A 22,641-nucleotide genomic window follows, 5' to 3' on the forward strand; every position below is an offset into this window, starting at 1 on the left:
TGCTGCGCCCGAAGGGCCTTTCGAAGTTATTCACAGTGGAGAGTGTGCATAGAGTACCAGGCAGGCCCCCACCTCCGGGGGGTCCAACCAGGGCAATAATAGCCAAACTGCTGAACTTCAGGGACAGGGACACGATATTGCATGTGGCCCGTAAGGCGGATATATCGAGGTGGAGAACGCCAGGATCTTTATTTTTCCAGACTTTACACAGGAGGTCCAGAAACAAGGGAGATCTTTTGACTCGGCCCGCTACAGACTCCGAGAACGTAACCTTCAATATATGACTTTCCAGCAAAATTGGAAGTGATGGATGGGGGACGGTCACACATATTCCCATCTCCGAGAGATGCCTGGGACTGGCTAGATGGCAGAGCGCCGGGTGAGACAGCGCGAGGGCTGGAAGCTCTACAGCAGCAATTGCAGGGAGGCTGAAACCAACCGGCGGAGAACTGAAGGGAGGTGTACGCGATGGTCAGTGATTGTTTGCCTGTTTGAGAGGAGAGGAAATGGGATGCCCTTGCAGGATGACTGCAAGGAAACGCTGGGAGACGTGGCTGAAGCAGGTAGAGAACCCAGCCAACCCCTGAACTGGGACTCACCCGAAGCATCGGTCAGCGGATGAAATCGGGGTGCCTATCCCAGTTGGAGCAGGTTGAAGGGAATGAAGGAGATGGGAGAGGAAGGAGTTATGGAAGAGGGGAGTGGGGATGTTGGCGTTGGGGAGTTGGGGAAGGTTGTTTGTTGGGGAATTGGGAAATGGTTAGTCTAAGGGCTGTTTAAAGCAAAGGGGACGGATGCCAGAATAGACAGCTTCAGAACCATAGTGGGCCCAGGACGGACCAAGAAAATATGGACGAGGGTGGGAACCACCTTAAGAAAGGTACGTGGAATGTGCGGGTGCTGGGAAGCAAAGGAAAAAGCATTAGAGTGGGACAATACCTGAAGTGGCAAGTCACAGAACTGGCACTATTGCAGGAGACCCACCTACAGGGTAAAGACTTAAATGGGCTGGAGACGAAATGGGGAGGCAAAGTGTTTGGATCCTCGTATCTACATATGCGAGAGGAGTGTTAATCTGGGTGGCCCTGGGGATCCCCATACAGGTGGAACGAACGATGGGGGATAAGCCCTGGTGGAACAATGAGAGGGACAAGACATCTGTGTGGTAAACTCCTATGCTCCGAATGTGAACGATCAGATCTATTTCACCTCAGTAATGGAATTGACAGGCAGCCAATGCACATGGTTATAGATATGGGAGGGATTTTAATTGCGTTTTGGACCCAGACTTAGACCGCACAGGGAGAGGGGACGTGACAAAACCACTGGCACGGGAGGCGCTGCGACTAGTGGTGAAAAGAATGGACTTAGTAGAGCTTTGGAGGGAAACACACAGACTAGAGAGGGGGTACTCCTACCACTCGGGGGTGCACAGGTCGTTCTACAGATTGGACTACCTATTCGTAGGAAGAGAGAGCTTCCATCGATTCCATGACCCACAGTACCTAGACAGAGCCCTATCGGAATAATTCTCCACTAATCACTGGACTGGAGGGTGCGCGCAATCGGTCTGATTTAAGGCTATGGCATATGAGGCAGGGACTGCTAGGAGATGTGGCCAATACACAGACCTTGAGAGAAGCAATCACTTCCTTTTTTGAACTTAACAAGGGGTCAGTTAACAATGTGGGAATAGAGTGGGAGGCATTTAAGGTGAGGCTGAGGAGAGTGTATGCATGTCCCAGGCGACAGGGGTCAGGCGAACACTGGATGGCACTATAATAAGCCAGAGGGTGAAATAAGTCAACTAGAGATTGATTTGGAGGGAGGGCAGCAAGTAGGGGAAACATTAGCCAGAAAGCTGAGCTCACACAGAAAGGCCCTAGATTCATTGGAGAAATTCGACAAGGGACTGTACACGGCAAGAATCCATGGGGAAGGGGACAGGGTGGGGCGGCTTTGAGCATGGCTGATAAAGCGAGAAAGCCCAGGGCGATCACTCAGGTATGAGACCCAACGGGAAACCTGGTATCATCGCAACAGGGGATAAATGGGGTTTTCCAGGACTATTATACGCAACTGTACACATCAGAAGGGACTTACTAGAACCAAGAGGCCTCAAACTTACTGGACCTGGTAGGAATGCCCAAACTGGATGGAGAAGACAGGGAAAGGCTGGTTCTACCCATAGAGGGGGGGAAATACTGGGGGCAATCAAGGCAATGCAGACCAACAAAGCTCCAGGTAGCGATGTCTTCCCGGTGGAATTTTACAGGATATTTGCTAATATTTTGGTCCCTCAGTTGAAGAGGGTATATGACCACGCACTTCAGAAGGGGGCGCTGCCAGAGTCAATAAGGGAAGCAGTAATCACAGTCCTGTAGAAAAAAGGGGGGAGACCTGCAGCAGTGCGCTTCCTACAAACCCATCTCTTTAGTGAACATGGACACGAAGATTCTGGAGAAAATACTAGCACCTAGACTAGCAAGAGTGGCCCCTAGCTTAATACACCCAGAGCAATGTGGGTTTGTATGATAAGGTATTTTTGAGGCAGACTGTTGATTGAAGAACAACAGAATATCTACCTGGCTGCAGTCAATTTTATAAAAGCATGCTATAAACTCTTGGGCAAAACACAGCCAGAATGGTGTTAGGTGGAATAGTAAATGGCATCCGTGCCAGCGTGTCCAGATAGATGGGTATGATTATAAGATGGAAGTGCAGGTAAAAATATCACGCTCTCTATTAGGTAAGAGTGCAGAGCTGTCATGCAGTGGGGTACCCTCCCGAACCTCCTCCTCATCTTGATCTTCCGAAGAACTGTCTCTAGTTTCAGTCTGTTTCTTCTTTCTTACTCTCCTGGAGTCTGGGTTCTTTCTTTCCTTGGGTTTCTTCTCTTTCTTTTCGTGTAAGTAGGGTCTAACTCCCTCGGAGGCCACCTTGACTCGTGTAGATGCCAAGTCACGGGGAACTCCAAGGAGCCAACCCCAATGTCCAGGGAAAAAGCCAGAAGGCACCAAAAAACCATGGAAAGTGTCACAGATCTTGCCCAGATGAGGTCACAGATGATGAATGCTTCAGTCTGGTAAGTATGTATCCCTTTCTGGAACCCCTCCTGCGGTTAGGTAAGAAATATTCCTTAGAATCAAGACAGTGTCTCAAGTCCAAGTTGTCGGGAAGGTGTCTACCAAGTCTTGAGATAAGGAGTGACAGGACTGAAGTCTCCTTGTCCAGAAGTGTGGGTACTCTGTGAGGAAGACAAACAGAGAGGACAGGAAGGTCAACAGGAGCAAAGACCTTCTTCCTGAACGCTGCCAGAGACCAGCTAGGCAAAATAAGTTCAGCTGCACCACTAAGAGAGAAAGAACACTAGTGGCAGGAGAAAAAGGCTAGAACAGTCGGAAAAAAGGTACGCGGAACGTAACTATTAACCCAGAAAAAACCTAGAGTGAGATATGCGGACGGAGGGCGAGACAGGAATCCTGCTCACGTCCGGAAATAAACGAAGGAAGAACAAGCAGTGAAAAACAGCAGGAGCGCGAGGTACGCAGAGTCCAAAATAAAGAAACGGATCAGAAAAGTATAGAACGAAGCCCACGGTAAAAAGCCTGGGTAAGATAGAATTACAGTTATAACAGATTAAGTAAAAGCAAGAGAGTGAGAACAGGAAACACTACAGCGCAAGGGTTGTGAAACTGAAATGAACCGCGGAACACAGGAAAGTATAGAAGACAGAAAAATGAGGAGTATAACATAGTAAGAAGATAAAGCACGGAAAGAAGCAAACTTGGACAAGAAGACTGGGGAAGACCCGAGCAAGTACACTAGGGGGTTGGGGGGGGGGGGAGAGGGAGTGGGCTGTAAGCAAGAGAATGTAAATGGAGAGGAAAACTGTGCGAGCACAGCAGCGAAGTCCAAGAGGAAGTGAGGGATACAAAGCACCGTTCCTAGGGAATGGTGCGTTTATAAACAATAAGTGGCCATGTTGGATGAGGACTAGACCGAGTCCCCAAGCAAAAACAGAACGTAACCACTAGTGTCTCCACTACTGCCACAACTTCCAGGGGCGTAGCCTGACAAGAGCTGGTATTAAGAGTGCCACCCAAAGAGTTAGAAAATTGTGTTTTAATCGAATTTGGGCATCAAAGCACTTGCACTTTAATGTTGTACGATATATGAATGTTACTATGCACTTTATGTCTTACTGTATGAACATATTAAGTTGTATGAATATGTTTCTTAAGAAGTTGTATGCATATATGATTGATACGTGGTAAGAGAGTGTTAAACCAACATACGAACAAACAAAAAAACAAATTATTATTATCAATAAATACTCAAATCTTAGGGTGGATAAAACCTTGTGTTATATCAATAAGGCATTTGTTGAATGTTTTTTTTTTCCAGATGACACAATCAAAATGAGGATCATCACAAATTACACTATTTTGTCAAATTATACTTGGTCTGAATGAATGCCTACCTGGCCTTATTGTTTTCATATTCTTTCATGCTTGCATTGTTGAACTGCTTTTGCTGCTCTAGTTCTGACATAGTCTTCTTTAGTTTGATTGTCAGAGCAGCAAGGGAGTTGTCCTGCTCTGCCACAGTCTGCTCCATTTCCACCAGTCTCATCAAATGTTTACTTGTTGGAATTGGCAAGGTTGGCTTTTTCATTAATTCCTATGTAAGATCAATACATATCTTAGGAGTCCAACAAAGAAATTATATTTTCAAAATTAACAATTATGCAGACATTGTTTTATGGAATTTTCAAATATGCGCAAAACGAACACATTACATACCTTTGGCAATGATCATTCAAATGGATGTGATTATTCCTACCAGCTTCCTCACCTATGGAATTCATGTGACACAGCCTGGACAAAAAGGCTTTTGAAACAGCCGTAGGTGCAGGATGGAGGAGGCCAGAATCAGCAGCCGGGACTGAAAGACATGACTGATAGTGGAAGGTCCCAAGAACAAATCTCAGTTACTTCCTGTGATAGCATGAAACAGCACCTGGAAGAAGGTTTTCTGTAGATCTAGAGAAACTAGCCAGTTCTGCAGTTCGAGGGCCTGAAGGATCTGGGCCAAAATGACCATCTTAAAACTATCCTTGCACATGTGAAAGTTCAAAAGCCTCTGATCCAAAATGGATCAGAGGCTTTTGAGCTTGCACATCTATCTTCGGAACAGGAAAGTAAAGAGAACATCAGCACTTGCCTTGCTCTGAGCAGGGCAGGAATTCTATGGTACCCTTCCACAGAAGCCGATTGACCTCCTTTGGCAGAAGTTGGGTCAGGGGCAGCAATTGACTAGAGAGGGGTTGGCCGGATGAAGTTTGAACAAATGACAGTAACCCTGGCTAATGTTCTACAGGGACCAATGCGTGAATGAAGTGCAATGCCACTCCTCGATGAACAAGGCAATCCTCTCGACCACCTTGGGAGTGGAATGGGCCAAGTCCCCTTCACAGAGGGCCTGCCCTGGAAGCTTCTGCACAGACATTTGAGAGGTCAAAACAGCCACTTTGTGCTCCACGACCTCTATTCTGGTGACGTTTGGGAGCGGTGTTGCTGCTGTTTGCTCAAGGGTGCTTGACCTTACTACGATGGTTGTATGAAGCGGAGGATGAAAGTCCCACTTCATCAGAGGCAGATGGCTGCAGAAATCTAAGGGCTAATGATTTGGCAATGGCCTTTGGTGCTTGAAACTTTTGAAGGGACTCCTCTGCCACAAAAAGGTAGGACCCATTAAAAGGCATGTCCAGAAGCTTTGCCTAGAAACAAGAATAAGTCCAGAGGTCCTTATGCAGGAATGCCTCCTCACAAACTAGTTAATGTCCATGGCTCGAGTCACACATTAGTGGTATCAAGACCTGCATGCAAAGCCTGGCGTTCTGCCTCCTAGCAGTCCTTCACCAAGGCATAGACATCTTCCCCCAACTCCGCTGCAGGCAAGTTCTCTGCCGCACCGATGACAACGTTTGAAAGACAAAAGAAATATAAATGTCCAGGGCACAAGATGCATTAACGGCCCTTAGAGTAGGGACTTCAGGCTCAAACACTGTGCACCTCCAGGCATCTAACCACCTACTTTCCCTGACTGGGTGTAATGAGGGGAAAGAGTGAGACTTAAGGCCTGCCACTGCAACCTGTGCCAACAAGCTTTCTGGCAAAACATTCGTGGAGGGAATCCCTAGATCTGACTGGGCAATGTTTTTTTGCAAGGTACAGGTGCACTGCCAAGATCAATGCCCATTTATCTCAAGCCCCCCACTGAGGGGTCTTACTGCAGGATTAAATGAAGGGCCTCCAGTGGAAGACCCTCATCCAAAAGTCAGTCACCTTATACTGGACCTTGGGCTTAATATGGTTCTGGCAAACTCAGAGTTTCAGCCCCCTTTGCAATCAATCTCGGAAAAAAGGCACTACGCCTGTCTGGAGTCAGCGGAAGAAAGATATCCAACTCTGTTGAATGTCCAGACTGGCTTCCTGCAGGTCTGATGCCAAATTCAACAGGTTCTCACTCTCACCAAAGAACTCACCCAGGATACCACGCTTGTGGCAGTATGTGAAAATTTTAGCTGCATGCTCCCTAAGAGGTTTCGGTTGCATCAACTGGTATGGGCATCAATCCTGTAGGTCGTATCCTTCCCCGTAACAAAAAAGGTGGATCCTGTGGTGGTCTGAGACGGACATCAGTATCCTGCATTCTAGCAGGGCTCGAAGCCAGTGGTCTTCACAGGAGTAGGCATGATACAGAAAGAACTAGTCAAAGCTCAATGTAATTCCCGTTGCATACAGAGTGTGAGGAAACAAGGAACTGAGATCATGGGGCATGACATATGTACTGGACCCAAAAATCACAGCCGGCGTAGGGCACATAACCGTGCCAAGAAGGGACGACTCAGAGCTGCACTGCACCCCCTAGTGGCTGAAATATTTCCAAAGTCAGCTGTGATGAAGGTAGACTATCAAAGATGTGGAATCTGTGGGAGGAAGAAGTCCATTAGAATGAGAGTATTCATGTAAACCAAATTCAATGTAAATAGGTTTGTATCGTTGCTGAATGAGAAGTGTATTTGCATTAGTGCAAGAGGATTTGTTTTTATTATAGGTTGCAAAGAGTGCTTAATGTTTGTCTACCACCTATACAAACCCCAACTAATAAGTATGCCGAAAAGGCGAGAGTGGCTGAAAAAATGTAATGTTACTCACAGTAGTTACTGAAGTAGTCCTAGTCCATAGTTCCGTTTCCTCCATACTGTATGGGTGTCGCGGTACAGGGATGGGACCGGTACCATTTTGCCACACATGAATGCAATTTCCTCTTTAAATTTGGAGAGTCCTTGGGCACGGCCGCAGGCATAACCACGCCCCGCGAGGGTGGGGCGTGGCTTGGCAGCTATGTGAACGGCAGCAGCACCTCAGAGCTCCTGAGTGATCCGGAAACAGATGTGCCAAGCTGGCCAGATTCGGGAACAAAACTTAACAAAAAAGCTACAATAAGGTGCCGGAGGGTCTAGAGTATTGCTGGAGCGAGTCCTGCTGTGAAACGAGGTGAAGGGCTGACAGGAGGAGGTCTGAGGCGACACACTGAGCTGCAGACAAAATGGCGGGTGCAAACAACAAAGCCTGAGAGTGCACCGAAGACGACACAGCGTGAGGTACAGCGCTGGCAAGAAGTAAGAGGAAAGGCTTAAGAGACGATGTGGCTAACAGCAGCAGAGCACACTCAGAGCAGAGACCGGCCAATGGAGCTGTGGCACAGGAGGATCAACGGACCCCGGCTCACCGGCAGAACCGGATGGCCACCGGTAAAAAAGAGCTGAGTAGAGGGCAGGCGTGCCACGTGTAAAGGAGAAGAGGGAGAAGGAGAAGGAGATCAGCGACGGGGCGGAGTGGACACCGTGGAGAACCGAGACGGGTGGAAGCTGACCAGGATCACACCCGACCTTCTCTCCCCTCACCCCAGCTCAGGGTCTCCGGAGACACAGAACCCACGCAAGCACCATCAGACAAGGGCCGGATGAGAGGAGCCCCTGGGAGGTGACGATCCAGCTGCTCCGGGACGAGGGAGTGAACAATCACCCACCCCTGACGGAGGGCATACTACAAACACAGTAGAAGCCAGGGGGAGGCCCAGGTCTCGGGCCACCAGCCAACATCATAAGTGCTACCAAGGAGAAGTGAGCCGGCGGGACAACACGAGAGCTGGGTGCTCCCTGCTGGCACAAGACTACAATACGAACGCATGAAGGTTGGGAGCTCCACACGGGCCCAAGACCACAGCAAGCTGCGGGAAGCATCAAGCAGAGACATCGGGACCTGGAATTCAGCCCCGGCTGTGGAAGCGCACATGTCAGCAGGTACCCGAAGGAGAGTGGAGGACCCAACGGCAATGCAGGGGTCCCCCTCGCAGCAGAGTCACCACACAGAGGTAGATCAGGATGGAGGGAGCGGAACCACAAACATTGGAAGGCCTGCGAGGGTGAGCAGGCAGGGATACATAACAAGGGGCATCCCAGCTGGGAAGGAAAGCAACAGGGCAGCCCCTCCAGCCCGGAGGGCGATAAGAAGCACCAAGAAAGCAGCACAGGTGGCAGACGACTACGTGGGAGGACACAGCCCAGTATCCCATTGCACCGAGCAGCCAGCTGCGGACTACCAAAGCAGCGGGAAGCAGATAACTACGGCTCAGGGATAAGGAGCCCTCAGTCCACCCAACCACCAGGTACGGACCGATGCGCAAGGGAGGGGGGAAACAAATTCACTGGATCAGACGCACATCTTGAAAGAAGATCACGCCCTAGACACAGAGTCCCCTGAAGGAGAGATGGCTTGGGGCACGCACTGGAGGAGACTCCCACCCCCGTGCAAACAGGAACACAAAAACGAACCGGCCTGCATTGGAGGGACGCAGTGCTCGGGGGCATTAAGGGATAAGCGGATAACTACGTGGGAGAACACATTCAACCAGCCAAGGGCGCCGGCGCTAGAGACAACAATGACTAGCCGTTCAGGGGCTAACACACCACAAGGCAATACATTATCTGGGGCCCCACGACCCTGCGATCTCAGCCCAACCGTGCTGTGGTTGCGAGCCAGACAGGAAGAGGGGGATACAAGACCTCTGCCTAGAAACACACTTGCAGAGCGGCTAACGTCCGGACTGACACCAGCATAGCGGACCCAGGCGCAGCCACTGGCAGCTGCAAAGAGACTAACTTTCACCACTACACGGCTTCGACGAGGGAGAGCACAATCCATCGACAGTTCAGCAGCACTGCAGACCATGTAGGGAGAGCAACCCAGGCCTACCAAACCCGCAAGAACCATCGGCGCAGGCATGCCAGAGAAACAAAGGCGGAAATGTAAGACAAATCAGTATCGAGGCGTTCGTCCGGAAGAATGACGCACCCCAGCCCAAGGCACCAGAGGATGGCACAAGCACATCCAACTCCAAACAGTCGGAGAAGGGACAGGGGGAGGGGCCCCATGCTCGATGCCATAGCAGCTCTAAAAACATCACTAGAGTACAAAATGGACACAGTGATCGTAGATGTGGGGCTCCTCATGCAAGATGTAAGGAACCTGGCGGAGAGGGTGAACACAGCGGAACTGCAGGAGCAAAGCAAAACAGTGAATATTATGACCACCCAATCTAAAATGGTGGAGGCGCTAGACCGCATACGCACTGTGGAACAGAGTGCAGAAGATGCAGAGGGGCGTGCGCATTGTGGGGCTGCCAGAAGGGGAGGAAGGCAGAGAACCCACGAACTACATTGAGAGTCTACTGCCCCAAGAAGTGGGGGCAGGGAACCTATCCCAGGGCTTTGTGGTGGAGAGGGCACGTAGAGCTCTGACCAGGAAACCCCACCTAGGGGCACCTCCAAGACCCATGATTGCGAAGATTATGAATTTCAAGGATCGGGAAAAGATCTTGGCATTCTCAAGGGAGGGAGGGGTGATAATGAGGAACGCTGCCAGAATAACTATCTACCCAGACTATACAGCACTGGTGCAAAAGCAAAGGGTACAATTTTGGCAGACAAAGGAGCACCTCTGGGCCATTAACGTGCAATTCATGCTGCTGTACCCTGCCAACCTGAAGGAGCTACATAATGGCAGACCATACATCTTTGACACCATGGCTGATGCCCGCGAGTGGATGGATCAGCAGGGGATCCCACAACTAAGATCTGGGAATGAGCAGAACAACAGGAACGCACCCCAATGAGGTACAGAGCGTGACGAAGACGGTTGAACCACATTAAAGAGACATGAACCAGCAGATTGATAAGCAGGAGCCTGCAAACTCTGAGGGCTGGCCGCAAGAAGCCACAAATGGAACCCCACAGAGGAACAGAACTCGAGAGGCCAGTTTTGAGGCATCACACTGCTGCGAGGGCACCCACGGGAAAGAGGGTGCAGCAAAGAAAGCGGCGGAGCCCGAGCAGGGGGAGGGTGGCTGGGCATTTCTTAACAGTTATAGTTTGTGTGTGGTTAGGTTGGCTGGGAGAAGGCACGAGTGGAGGAATAACAGAGGCAGCCCAAGAAGGGAAGTTGGGAAAGTACATCAAGGCAGCGGTCTCAAACAGAATTCATGCAGACAAGATAGAACATGTAGGGGAAGGGTCAGAACCACCCCAGGAGGAGGAGATCGGCAAGGACGGAACGGGAGAGCCGTCGCCAGACACAAGGCAGTACAAGGGCTCATGGGAACTGGCGGGCCACAGGACACAGCAAACAAATGGGCCAGGAAAAAGCCATCATAGCTACCTGGAACGTCAGGGGACTGAATGCCTACGTTAAGAGACTAAGGGTGTACGCCTGGCTGAATAGGGTGAAAGTTCAAATCGCAATACTGCAAGAAATGCATTTGACAGCTGAAAGGCAGACCAAGATAGCCAAACAATGGGGAGAACAAATGTACAGCTCAAAATATTCTAATTAAACCAGGGGAATGCTGACGTGGATTGCTCCGGCAGTACCCTTCCAGCTCATAAAACAGGAGAGAGACTTGGAGGGCAGAATGGTAATTGTACACAGAATGTTGGAGAACAAAGAGGTATGCCTAATAATCAAGTACGCCCTCAACCACGACACGACAGAGTTCTTCAGGACAATCACACCTCGGATGGCTCCATACAGGGGAGAGTAGCTTATCTGGGCAGGAGACTTCAACTGCACATTGAACCCGCAGCTGGACATCTCTGACACTAAGCAAAGAAAACCAGCACCGCCGGCTAGGGCTCTGCAGAAGATTCTGGACCAGCTGGAACTGGAAGACCTCTGGAGGAAGGTACACGCAGGCACCAGGGGATACACACACTACAGCGCCCCACAAGGAACGTACACCCAAATAGACTACTCACAGGCAGGGAGGCTGGGGGAATTTATGGGGATACATATCAAAGCACGAACGCTATCCGCCCACGCCCTGCTGGAAGCAACATGGGAATACACATACATGGGGGCCCCCAAACACACATGGCGACTGAGGGCTGTGGCATTAATGGATGGGGAATACCAAGCACATATCCAAGACACTATAGATGACTATTTCAACCACACTGTGGGTAGTGTGGATAGCACGGGAACGGTCTGGGAAGCCTTCAAAGTGGTGGTCAGAGGAGCGGCAATATGGATGGTAGGGGGACTCAGAGGAAGCATCTTGGCAGAGCTGGGGGAAATAGAAAGGCAGATAGAACGCATAGAGACACAGGCAGGCATGGCCGGGGAAGAACTGGGGGAACTCATTACTCTTGAGGCTGCAGTGCATTGCCATTTGGGAGAAATTAGGGAGACTGGATTATGGGAGGTTTATACAGAGGCTACACGCGGAAGGGGACAAGCCCGGCAGGCTTTTAGCCTGGCTAACCAGGCAACAGAGCAGACATGAACCAATAAACGCAATTAAAGATGAGAAAGGGGCGGAAGTGAGGGCCCAGGAAGGTATTAAGGTATTTTCACGATTCTATGAAACGTTGTATTCCCGGAACCAGGAGGCAGAGGCTGGGTACATAGCAGATGCCCTGGCAGAGATCAATCTCCCCAAGCTAACGGAGGAGCAAGCGCAGACACTAGAGGCACCACTCACAGTAGAGGAACTGATGGCTGTAATAGCCAATCTCCCAACAGGCAAGGCCCCGGGACCCGACGGTGTTACCTGGGGAATTTTACAAGAAATACAAAGACACTCTGGCCCCACGATTGATAGCGATGTATGAGGAGGCATACGAGAGAGGGCAGCTACCGCAGAGCATGATGGAATCGGTCATAATACCTATATTAAAAACAGCGAAACTGCCTCTCAAGTGCGGCTCCTACAGACCGATCTCCCTGATAAATCAGGACTCCAAAATCCTGACAGCAACCCTAGCCAGTCGACTTAAACGAGTCATACCTACGTTGGTGCACCCAGATCAAACGGGATATGTATCGGGGAGGAGCACAAAGTGGAATCTGGGTAGACTCCACCATATAGTAGACAGTACAAATCAGAGAAAGGGAGAATGTGCGCTGGTGTCACTGGATGCTATAAAGGCCTTGGATTCCATAAATTGGGATTGGCTCCTGAGCACGCTCACCCACTTTGGGATAGGAGAGGGATTCCTACGCTGGATAAGGCTCCTATACAGGGATCCCGGGGAAAGGGTGAAGACGGGCAGACACATCTCGGAGGGGTGGAACATTTGCAGGGGCACAAAGCAGGCATGCCCACTATCCCCGATGCTATATATATATATATATATATATATATATATATATATATATATATATATATATATATATATATATAGGCCCTGGAACCATTCGCAGCCTTCCTCAGGGCGGAGTACAAAGACGCTGGGATAGAAATAGACGGAGTAGTACACCAAATTTCGATATACGCGCCTTGTCAAATAAAAGGGCCTATACTAAAAAAGAACTATTGCCAGTCCTTACAACTAAATACAAAGAAAATGTGGTATAGGGTTCACAAGAAACAAAGAAGTGTTCACAAATAATAAGTCAGGATGTGGTAGCCAGGGTCTCCCTTCCCCACACGTGAGCACGGGACAACATGACAGTTATTTTCCCAAGTACCAGGACCGTCGGTGGTCAAGTTTCTTTTCTCTTAAAAGTACCCTTCCTTCGAGGACATGATGTACTCAAAAGTAACAAATAAAAAGTCCCTTTTCCGATGGACGTTGGGTGAGGACTTTTCACCCTTATGATATGATATTGTATTTTATTTGTGTCACGCTCATACACAAGTGTTACAGAGCGTGAGTCCCTGGATCCCCCTCTTCCGGGCTCAGACCCACAAAACGTTCCTGGCGATGATGGGACCTTCGGTGGTTAGATCTCTTACTTCCAAAAGCCTGGAATGTTCAAAATCATATACAAAAGTCTGTTTGCACCTGGGTGAATATTCTTCACCTCTGGGTCCCCCTCTTCCGGGCTCAGACCCTTCTCTAATATCAGCCTCCCTCCATAGGGTTCACTCTGGCTTCACTTGTATTCACGAATCTTAATGACTTTTTAAACAGGTTCACCTTTGTCAACACACTGTTCAACGGGACATTAAGCTTCGCCCCTTTCCATCGGCATCCCTCCGTCAGGTTCACTCTTGCCAACTTTTTCCAATCACAGCATTTCCTCTACTTTATTATGATGGAGGATTCACGTCCCTTAGCTTTACAATCTTCTACCGTCATAGAATTCCGACTGTACAAAGGATTTTGCTAGACCCCTGTATGACCACTTTGATCACTTACACCCCTTTCTCGCCCCGTTCCCAAGGCCTTCTGGTCACAGTAGTTTCAACAATAGGGTAATCGCCCAGTTTCTCGAGTGAGCACCCACATGATGCCCGACTCCTGTGCAGCTGGTTGATTCGCTCGATGCCCAATACCTACGAGGTCCGACCACGCCAAGATGGCCGACCTGTAGGTCTTGTGAATGTCCTGGCCGTAGACTGGCTGCCCCTCAGCCTATCACCGCACCTGGAACACCGGCAGGCACAAGCTGGCATCCGCAACCAAGTGACCCAACAAAGGCTCCTGTCGTGAGCCTGTCAGGAGCTGGGAGAGACCGAGAGGGCCACCCTACCCTTACTATACACACATCTGCATCTGTAACAGCGTCACCATCCTGTTGAATATCGCTGTCCTCGCAGGTGGTAGGACATTGTTCACTGGCACCCAAAACGTTTACAACTAACTGTACTGACTTGAAATACCAGGCATGTCTAGCGGTATACTAACTCTCTCTGCCTGCTACATTAAGTAACATATTGAATTGATGGACTACTCTGATTTTACTGCAAGGGATTTGTTAATGTACTGCTCTGCCTAGATACACTGTGCTAATGTTCATATATTGTGTATGCGTCCACTGCCGATGATTGATTTTCCGTTTTTGTACTGTATTGCCATCTGACTACGGCACCCAAAGAGGACCTCCGCGTGGTCCTTAGAGTATCATGCGCCCACCTCTATCACTGTATTAGTATTCCGTTGCACTAGCGAACTACAAACTCTCTCTCCCTGTTACTTCAAGTGATCTATTGATGTACAAATGTGAATATTACTCTGCATTATCTTCATGGGATTTCTGATTTACCACTCTGCATAGACATACTGTACTACAGGGTTTTACAATCGCTGATTGATATTCTGGTTATGTATTAACAGACGGCTCCTTGCACGACTATCATGCATTCTTATACTGTATTATTACATTTGGCGGTTTCTGATCTCTATGAGCGCACCACAGGTCTCTTCCACGGTGCATCTGCAAAAACGAGGTTTTATTTTATCTTATACATCATGCTACATTAATATTGCCTTATATGCCAAATTGAGTGTACTTAGGTATGCCTACTGATCAATAATCGCAATGTTAAACAATATCACAATAGCCTAGCCTACAATTCTGTTCGCCCCAGCAATGAAGGCACCAGACTTAGCCCTAACCATTTTTCTCTGTTGCCTTGTCCATCAGAACACGATTTCACCAACAACTAACCTAGCCAAATCCCATATGATACATATGGATCCTCGTACCAACCATGGTGTGCCCACCATTCGCCTATCAATGACACCTAACCTTCCTCCCTCTGCGTACCGCCATCAAGATTCCTACCATCTTGTCTGGAATACGTAAACATTCATCACCAAAAGGTACCAACATCAAGAATCAATACTAATCACAAGGCTCTATATTCAGCTGATTCTACCAATAGCATACTAGCTACACATGCAAGAAACCCACACTGCTTCTCGATTGGCCAACATCATTTGATTTTCGCTTTGCTGCTGGAAGCAGGTGAGTTGTTCCATCTGTGTAGCCTCCTGGGCCTGTTATTTTACATTTTGGCACGTTGTGCGTGCTCCTTGCAGAGCTCGCAGAGCCTTTGTTGCCTAGTTCCCTTCCCCTGTGTCCACTTCCTCCCTCTTCCCTCCTCCCAGCCCGCCCCCGCCACGTGATTGGCTTGGGTGCTGTTGGTGCCAGAGGCCTACTGCCTGCTGTGCTCTCCGCTTCCTTTTCGCTTTGCTGCTGGAAGCAGGTGAGTTGTTCCATCTGTGTAGCCTCCTGGGCCTGTTATTTTATATTTTGGCATGTTGTGCGTGCTCCTTGCAGAGCTTGCAGACCCTTTTTTCCCCTTCCCAGTGTCCACTTCCTCCCTCTCCCTCCTCCCAGCCCACCGCCCTCTCCTCTTATTGGTCTGATCACTGGCCATTACTGACCCACCCAGGGCAGCCCTCTGCCCGGCAGCCCCTGCGGCTAAGGGCGCTGAGGCAAAGGGGGGCTCCCACAGAGGCGGCTCCTGGCTGTGTCTGTAGGTGTCCGCAGGGGAAGCCAGCCAGCTACCAGGTTGTGACCCTCACGCTACCCTGTCCACCCCCTGACCACATTGCAGAACCTTCAGCTAACTGTGTTGTTCCTCCTTTTTTTTTTACATTTAAAAAATGTGCATTGTGTTTGTCTCTAAAATTGCATTGCTAAAGTATTAAAGAATTGCACTGTGAAACTTAGGCCTTTTTCCCCTTATTCAGGACTCTCAGACTTAGGTGCGTCTTTCCCCAGTATAAAAACGACATTGTGAAAGTAGTAAGATTCTATGGTTGCTTTTTCGCAAAGCATTCATCTAGCTTGTCGTATTGTCCACTTGTCCCTTCCCTCCCTGTCTTGTCTGCTTGTGCCCCTCCCTGCGTCCTTCCCTGGTGTTCCCCCTGCTCCTATTCCTCCCTCCCCTTCCTCTTCTCTCCTATCCCCACCAGCTCTATGGTACTCTCTGCCTCTCTTATCTTTTCTAAATGCTGTTCTATCGACTATCCTGCTCTCCTCACTAAATCTGGTAGGAAGACGTTTAGATAGGATATCCTGGTCTCCAACCCAGGCCTCCCTATCGCTGACACCTATACCAGTGCCTCCTCTAGGCAAACCCTCACCAACATTATTTTTATCGTTCTCTCGCCAGACCCATCGACTCTTCATATGGTCTCTGTGCTTTCTCCTCTCTCTTCTTCTCCCATTAATGGTGGCACCTGGTGGGAGTCCCTCTTGGCCTCCTTTCACTCCTCCAAGGTCATAATTAATGTTTATTTGAATGGTACCGTCTTGGTCCAAGGCCCTCAGGCCACTCTTCTCTTCTGATAGACGCTTCCCGTGCCTCATCAATTTCCTTCCTTCTCCTGCTGTCCCCTCTCTGCCAGCTGCGGCTTCCTTGCTCGCCCCTGCTGTGTCCTCATTGGCTCTCTTGCCCTTTCCTCCTTCCTCTTCTGCCCCCCTCGGGCCTCTTCTACACCTCTGCAGGGCGTACCTCCGATTCATACCCTTCCCCGGAAGTCTTTCAAGGGTGGCAACCTTCTCCATATTGCCACTCTTAACTCTCGCTCTGCTGTCAAACACTCCTCTGACATCTGCCGCCTCCTGGAGGAACTGGACCTCGATGTCCTTGGTCTCACCGAGACATGGTTCACGGCCAGCTCTGTCACAAGCTTCGACACCCTCCTCCCTGACGGCTACAAGATCCTCTCTGCACCCAGATCCAACGGTTCCGGAGGGGGTGTAGGACTGATCTTCCCAGAGTGGATTTCTGCCTCTGTCATCCTTATGCAGGCCTACCCCTCTTTTGAATGCCTCGTCTTACGGCTCTCTCTCTCCTAGCCATTCACTTACTGTGGCAACTATCTATCGGGCACCTGGTCAGAGCTCCTCCTTCCTCTCTGAATGGGCAGACTGTTAGGCAGAATCCTGTGCAGTTCCCTTAGGGAGCACTACAGAAGATTAGGACTACAGGTAAGAGCAATAAATCCCCTTTGGTATCGGTCTGTACCACAAAGATTTAGTTGGTAGCTGTGGCTGAGCAGTCAGACTTATCTCAAGAGGGAGATGAGCAGTATTCAGGATTTACACAATATGTCTACAGTACTTATGGCACAAGGAAACACTGACCAAAGCTTTGTAGTAAAAAGTATATATATATATTTCTTTTATACACTTCTAGTAAAACACATTTATCACCGTCATCAAGCAAGTTAAAATAAGTCAAAGAAAAATATACACACTCCATAGATAAATTGTAGACCAAGTGAACCACAGTGAAAACTGAGCAAAACGGCACAGTGAAAACCACACACAAGGGATACTCTAGCAATTTCTCACAAGGGAGGGAAAGCACAAGTTATGTAGAAATAGCTTCTTACACCCCCTAGCAACACTTCCCATAAGTTTGTGAAGACAATGCATCAGTATAGAAAATACTTAAATGAAAACTGAGCAAAATGGCATTTCACAAGGTTCAGAAAGGGGAAGAAAAGGGTAGTTATAAGAAGTAGGTGCACCAACACAGTTCTAGTTGAGAATCTATCTAAAGAAGGCAGTTCTAACAAATGTAGCCAGAGTCAGTAGGCCTGGCCCAGAGTCAGTGGTACAGGGCAAGGGCCCTGGAGCAAAATGTTCTTGTAGCTGCAGTCCAGTCTTTGGTCAACGATTTTGAAAAAGTGGATGCAGAAGGTGAAAGAATGTTAAGAGATAGGGGCGGCCACCCCAACAGGTAGGTAAAGGATTTAAAACCCCTTTAGCTCTACCGCTAAGAAAGGGCGGCCTGGCGGAAACAATGTACCTTTAAAATGAAGAAGTGGCTCCTGCGGTGGCGGTTGTTCCTGGTAGTTCCTGCAGTTCGGGGGATCCAGCAGAGGAAGAGAGGCTCTTGTCGTGGAGGAAGGTTCGAGTTACTGCACTACCCAGGGATGAAACCAGCCGCGGTGCTGCCCGACGAATAAAAGGTACGCTCCCTTAAATCTCAGTCCGGGTGGACTGGTGCCTGGCTATCCGGCCTCCGAGTACAGGGTACTGGCGATTCGACCAAGGCAGGTCCAGGAAGACGACTGGCAAACTGGTTGGCCCCACCAGCTCAAGGGAAGAAGGCTCTTGCAGATGAAGATCTTCTCTCGTCGTGTGGAAAAAAGTGGTGACACGCTGCAGCAGGGCTTCACCGGTGGTTCAGTCGTTGCAGATGTCTTTGGCTTCTCTCCTCTTCGGCTTCTTAGTTCCAGTGGTGACGTCTTGCTCTTCCAGTCCTCAGGACCCTGCTTTTATGCAAAAGGAGCCCCATTCATACAGCCTAGCTGTCACTCACACAGTGGAGTGGTCATCTTGGCAGGAGACCCTCCAGCCTATCAGGATAGAGTGCGACATGGGTTGCAGGGGCAACCCTGTCCAGGGGTCCTACTCCCCCTCCCACACAACGGACCCACCCCAGACTCAGGGGCGCCGAAAGAAGGGCTTCTTGGCAGAAGCCCGCCAAAAGGACGAGCAAAGGATCCTCGACCTGGGTTAGGAGTTTAGAGAAGGACACGAGAAAGAAGTTATATTAAAGTTCTGGCAAATAAAACCTACCAGAGTAAAGTTAATATTAAAATACACCGGCGGTATGTTAGAGGCTGTCAGAAAATGTGGTAGCCTCGAACAAAGGGAAAATCACATAGGAAAATATTTGCGGTCAAATATTTACGGTAGTAACCACTGCCACCAGCCAGAAACTTTGAGAGGGACTGTACGGTACCCTCTCGAAAATGAACATAAGGGAAAAACTATTAACCCTTCCCAGTACCTCCATAGTAAGATGGGTTGTACTGGTTTAGTTCACAAAAATTGACTATTAAATTCAATGGGGACTTCACATACCCTGGGAGACAGTAGTCAGTCCCAGGGTATGGAGTCTATGTTTGGGAGTCCCTACAACACCCCTGTGTCACTGCACGGAGGGTGCTGTGTAACATATGTGAATAAAGATTTTTTTTTTTTAAATATTTTTTATTTTATCTCAACCAAACAACAGTACAACGAAACATAAATAAACACCTCCAACAACAAAACCAAACGAACAAAAAATAGGGCACTGCAATCCCCATCCCTCCCCCCTATGAGCCTGTAGAGTGTCCGCCATCAGTGTCCGTTCCATGCGGTGGGGCCTCATCGCTCTCAAGTCCAGCCGAGGCCGACCCCGCACCAAACAGCTCAGCTAACAATAACTTCCATGCTGTGAGAGAGCCTATTTCTTCCTCTTCCCCTGCCATACTGCCATCCTGCCACACTGTCGTTTCGGCATCAGCCCATTTTTGGAGATCTCGCCACCAGACCTCCACTCGCGGCTTATGACATTTCTTCCACCCCATGGCTATCCTACGTTTGGCAAGCACATAGGCCAGATCTTTAAGTTTCTCAACATGTCGAAGCTTACGCGCCCTGGGATACCCTCCCAGCAGACAGGCCCAAGCTGAATCCACCTTAAGTGTGATACCCCTCCCTGCCAGCCTCCGCGCCACTTCACCCCAGTAGGTTGCAATCACTGGGCACGCCCAGAACATGTGTATCATGTCCGCATTCTCTTCGTTACACTTGGGGCACGCCTGGCGCCCATTATCCAGAAATTTGGAAATTCTAAGGGGGGTCATATATGCCCTGTGCGTAATATAGAGCTGTATCTGCTTAAACCTGGCGTTCCTCGATACTTTTTTGTGGTACCCCAGGGCGCGCTCCCACATCCCATCCGACATCGAGGCCCCCATCTCCGCTTCCCATTCCAGTCTCAGGTGCCCCAAATCCTTCCCAACCTTTGTCATCAACATCTCGTACAAACTAGAGACCTCGTGCCCACCCTCTGATGCGTCATACATTATTTCCAGTGTGGCATCCGGTTCATCGGCCAAAGTAGTTTCGGGCCACGTGCTCCGAACCTCCCGGACCACCCTATGATATGTTACATATTGACCCCCGTGTAGCCCCGACCCTGCCTCCAGTTCATCGAACTCCATCAGGGTCCCATCCTGCCAGATGTCGCCCATAGTGATCAACCCCACTGACTCCCAGTATGTCCGGATAATAGCTCTCAGCTGCCCGTCTTCCTTCGCCAAGGCGACCAGAGGTAACTGCGGCATACACGGCAAGGGGTCACCCATCATCCGACAGGCGCGCCGCCATATGTTCCTGCCAAGGGCTAGCATCTTAGGACGCTCTCTCATCAATGAACCGGTCACCCAGATCACCTCCCACAGATAGAAGGGGGAACAGTCTCTCCCTAGCAGCCTGTGTTCGGAGGTCTCTTCATCCGAGAGCCACCTGGCCACATACTGCAGTTGCGCCGCCATATAATAGGCCTCAAAGTTCGGCAGCTTCGCGCCACCTTTCTCATAAGAGTTCTGCAATTTCCACAATGCGACCCTGTTGCGCGTGCCGTGCCATAGGAAATTCCTACATACACTATGTAACCTAGCAAAAAACTTCCTAGGTATCATATACGGGATGTTATTAAAGTAATGCAGGAGCCTGGGCAGCACCACCATTTTAAGCATAGCTCCACGACCCATCATCGCTAAAGGCAATCTTTCCCAGAACCTCATGCACTTCTCAATCTTTCCCACAGCTAGCTCAGTATTATGCCTGTGTTCTTCCTCGGTCGTGTGATACACGTCAATGCCCAGGTACCGGAAGGAGCTCGTCGACCACGGGATCCGCAGCACTGGCAACCTCTCCACCGGTATCCCCACATAACTGCCTAGCGGGAATAGTGCGGATTTCTGAGGGTTGACCGCTATGCCGGACAACCAGGCGTACCTCTCCAATACCTCCAAGATATACTGCAAATTCTCTTCCGGATGTTTCAGGTATAACAGCATATCGTCTGCATACAGGGATATAAGATGGCACTCCCCTCCCACCTCTATGCCCACCGGATCATACTGCTGCCGGAGGTAAATCGCTAAGGGCTCGAGGGCCAGTATGTACAACATTGGGGACCAAGGACACCCCTGCCTAGTGCCCCTACCTAACTGCCATTTATCTGACACCACTGCGCCCGTACAGACCATAGCCAGAGGCGCACTATATAATAGCTCGGCCCACCTCATGTAGCCTGGTCCCAGTCCAAACCACCCCAAAGCCGCCAGCAGCCACGGCTATCGCACAGAGTCGAACGCTTTAACCGCGTCCAACGCCACTATCGCCATTTCGCTGTCCTCATTGCACCCCCATTCGACCACCCTGTGAAGGCGTCTATGATTCTGAGTAATATTCCGATTCGGGACATAGCCCGTCTGGTCAGGATGGATCAGCTTGCCTATCACCCTCCGCATTCTGGCCGCCAGGACAGCTGCTAGGATCTTGCTGTCCTGGTTCAGCATCGACAGGGGCCGGTAGGAGCCACAATCATGTCCCGGTTTATTGGGTTTGGGGAGCGGTACTATAATCGCCTCCCTGAGCGATTCCGGCAGCCGCCCCACCTCGAACGCTTCATTAAACATCTCCAGCATGGGCGGGAGCACCTCCTCTCCATACGCTTTATAAAATTCACTTGGGAACCCATCCGCTCCTGGGGCCTTGCAAGTGGGTAGCTGCCGCACAATCTCCTGCAGCTCCTCCAGAGTGATCGGAGCATCCATCTCCTCTCGCTCTTCGTCACTTATCTTGGGCAGGCCTATGTCTTCAAGTACTACCTCTATCTCCTCCCGGCTTCCCCCTTCTCGATCCTCATATAATGCTTGATAATATTCCGCGAATGCCCCATTCACCCCTTCCTGAGTGTCCTCCTCCACGCCCTTTTCAGTGATAACTGATCGGATCGGGGATCTTGGGGTCTCGCTCTTATACAGCCAAGCAAGAAGCCTGCCCGTCTTGTCCCCCCCCACATGCAACCTCTCAATGTACTTCCTGTAATTCAGATTACAGAGCCTGTCCCAGTGTTCTGCGCACCTCTGCTGCAGATTAGTGACCTCCTCCGTATCCATCCCACCCTCCCCCAGCTCTTTCTCCAACTCAATCTCGGCTTTACGCAGATCAGCCAGGACTCCTCCCATTAATCCCTTGGATTTCGCAATGGCAACCCCCCTCATTACAACCTTAAAGGCCTCCCACAAAGTACCAGCCGACTTGACACTACCTGTATTCGCCTCAAAGTAAGCAACTTTCTCCTCCCTCATGTCCTCTCTGAAGACTGGATCCCTGAGCGCTTCCGCCCTAAGGCGCCATGTTGGAATTCGCGCACGTGGGGGACAAAATTGCCATCGCATGACCAGGGGCAAGTGGTCCGAAAGGACTCTCGCCCTGTAGTCTATCTGGTCACACTCCGCGACAACGTCCG

The 22,641-nt window shown here is 49.8% G+C and overlaps 1 protein-coding gene across 4 annotated transcripts in view; it reads right to left on the reverse strand.

The window, feature by feature from the left end:
- Window positions 1-22,641, reverse strand: part of CEP290 (centrosomal protein 290) — a 3,224,991-nt gene that overhangs the window by 1,235,437 nt on the left and 1,966,913 nt on the right. For all 4 annotated transcript variants that reach the window (XM_069629332.1, XM_069629331.1, XM_069629333.1 and 1 more), the window contains one exon: window positions 4,484-4,683. In XM_069629332.1, the coding sequence (XP_069485433.1) occupies window positions 4,484-4,683 (200 nt within the window). The remainder of the gene's footprint in view (window positions 1-4,483; window positions 4,684-22,641) is intronic.

Source organism: Ambystoma mexicanum, chromosome 12 (assembly GCF_040938575.1).
Source record: "Ambystoma mexicanum isolate Mex_15411 chromosome 12, UKY_AmexF1_1, whole genome shotgun sequence".
In the NCBI taxonomy this organism is placed as follows: Eukaryota; Metazoa; Chordata; class Amphibia; order Caudata; family Ambystomatidae; genus Ambystoma; species Ambystoma mexicanum.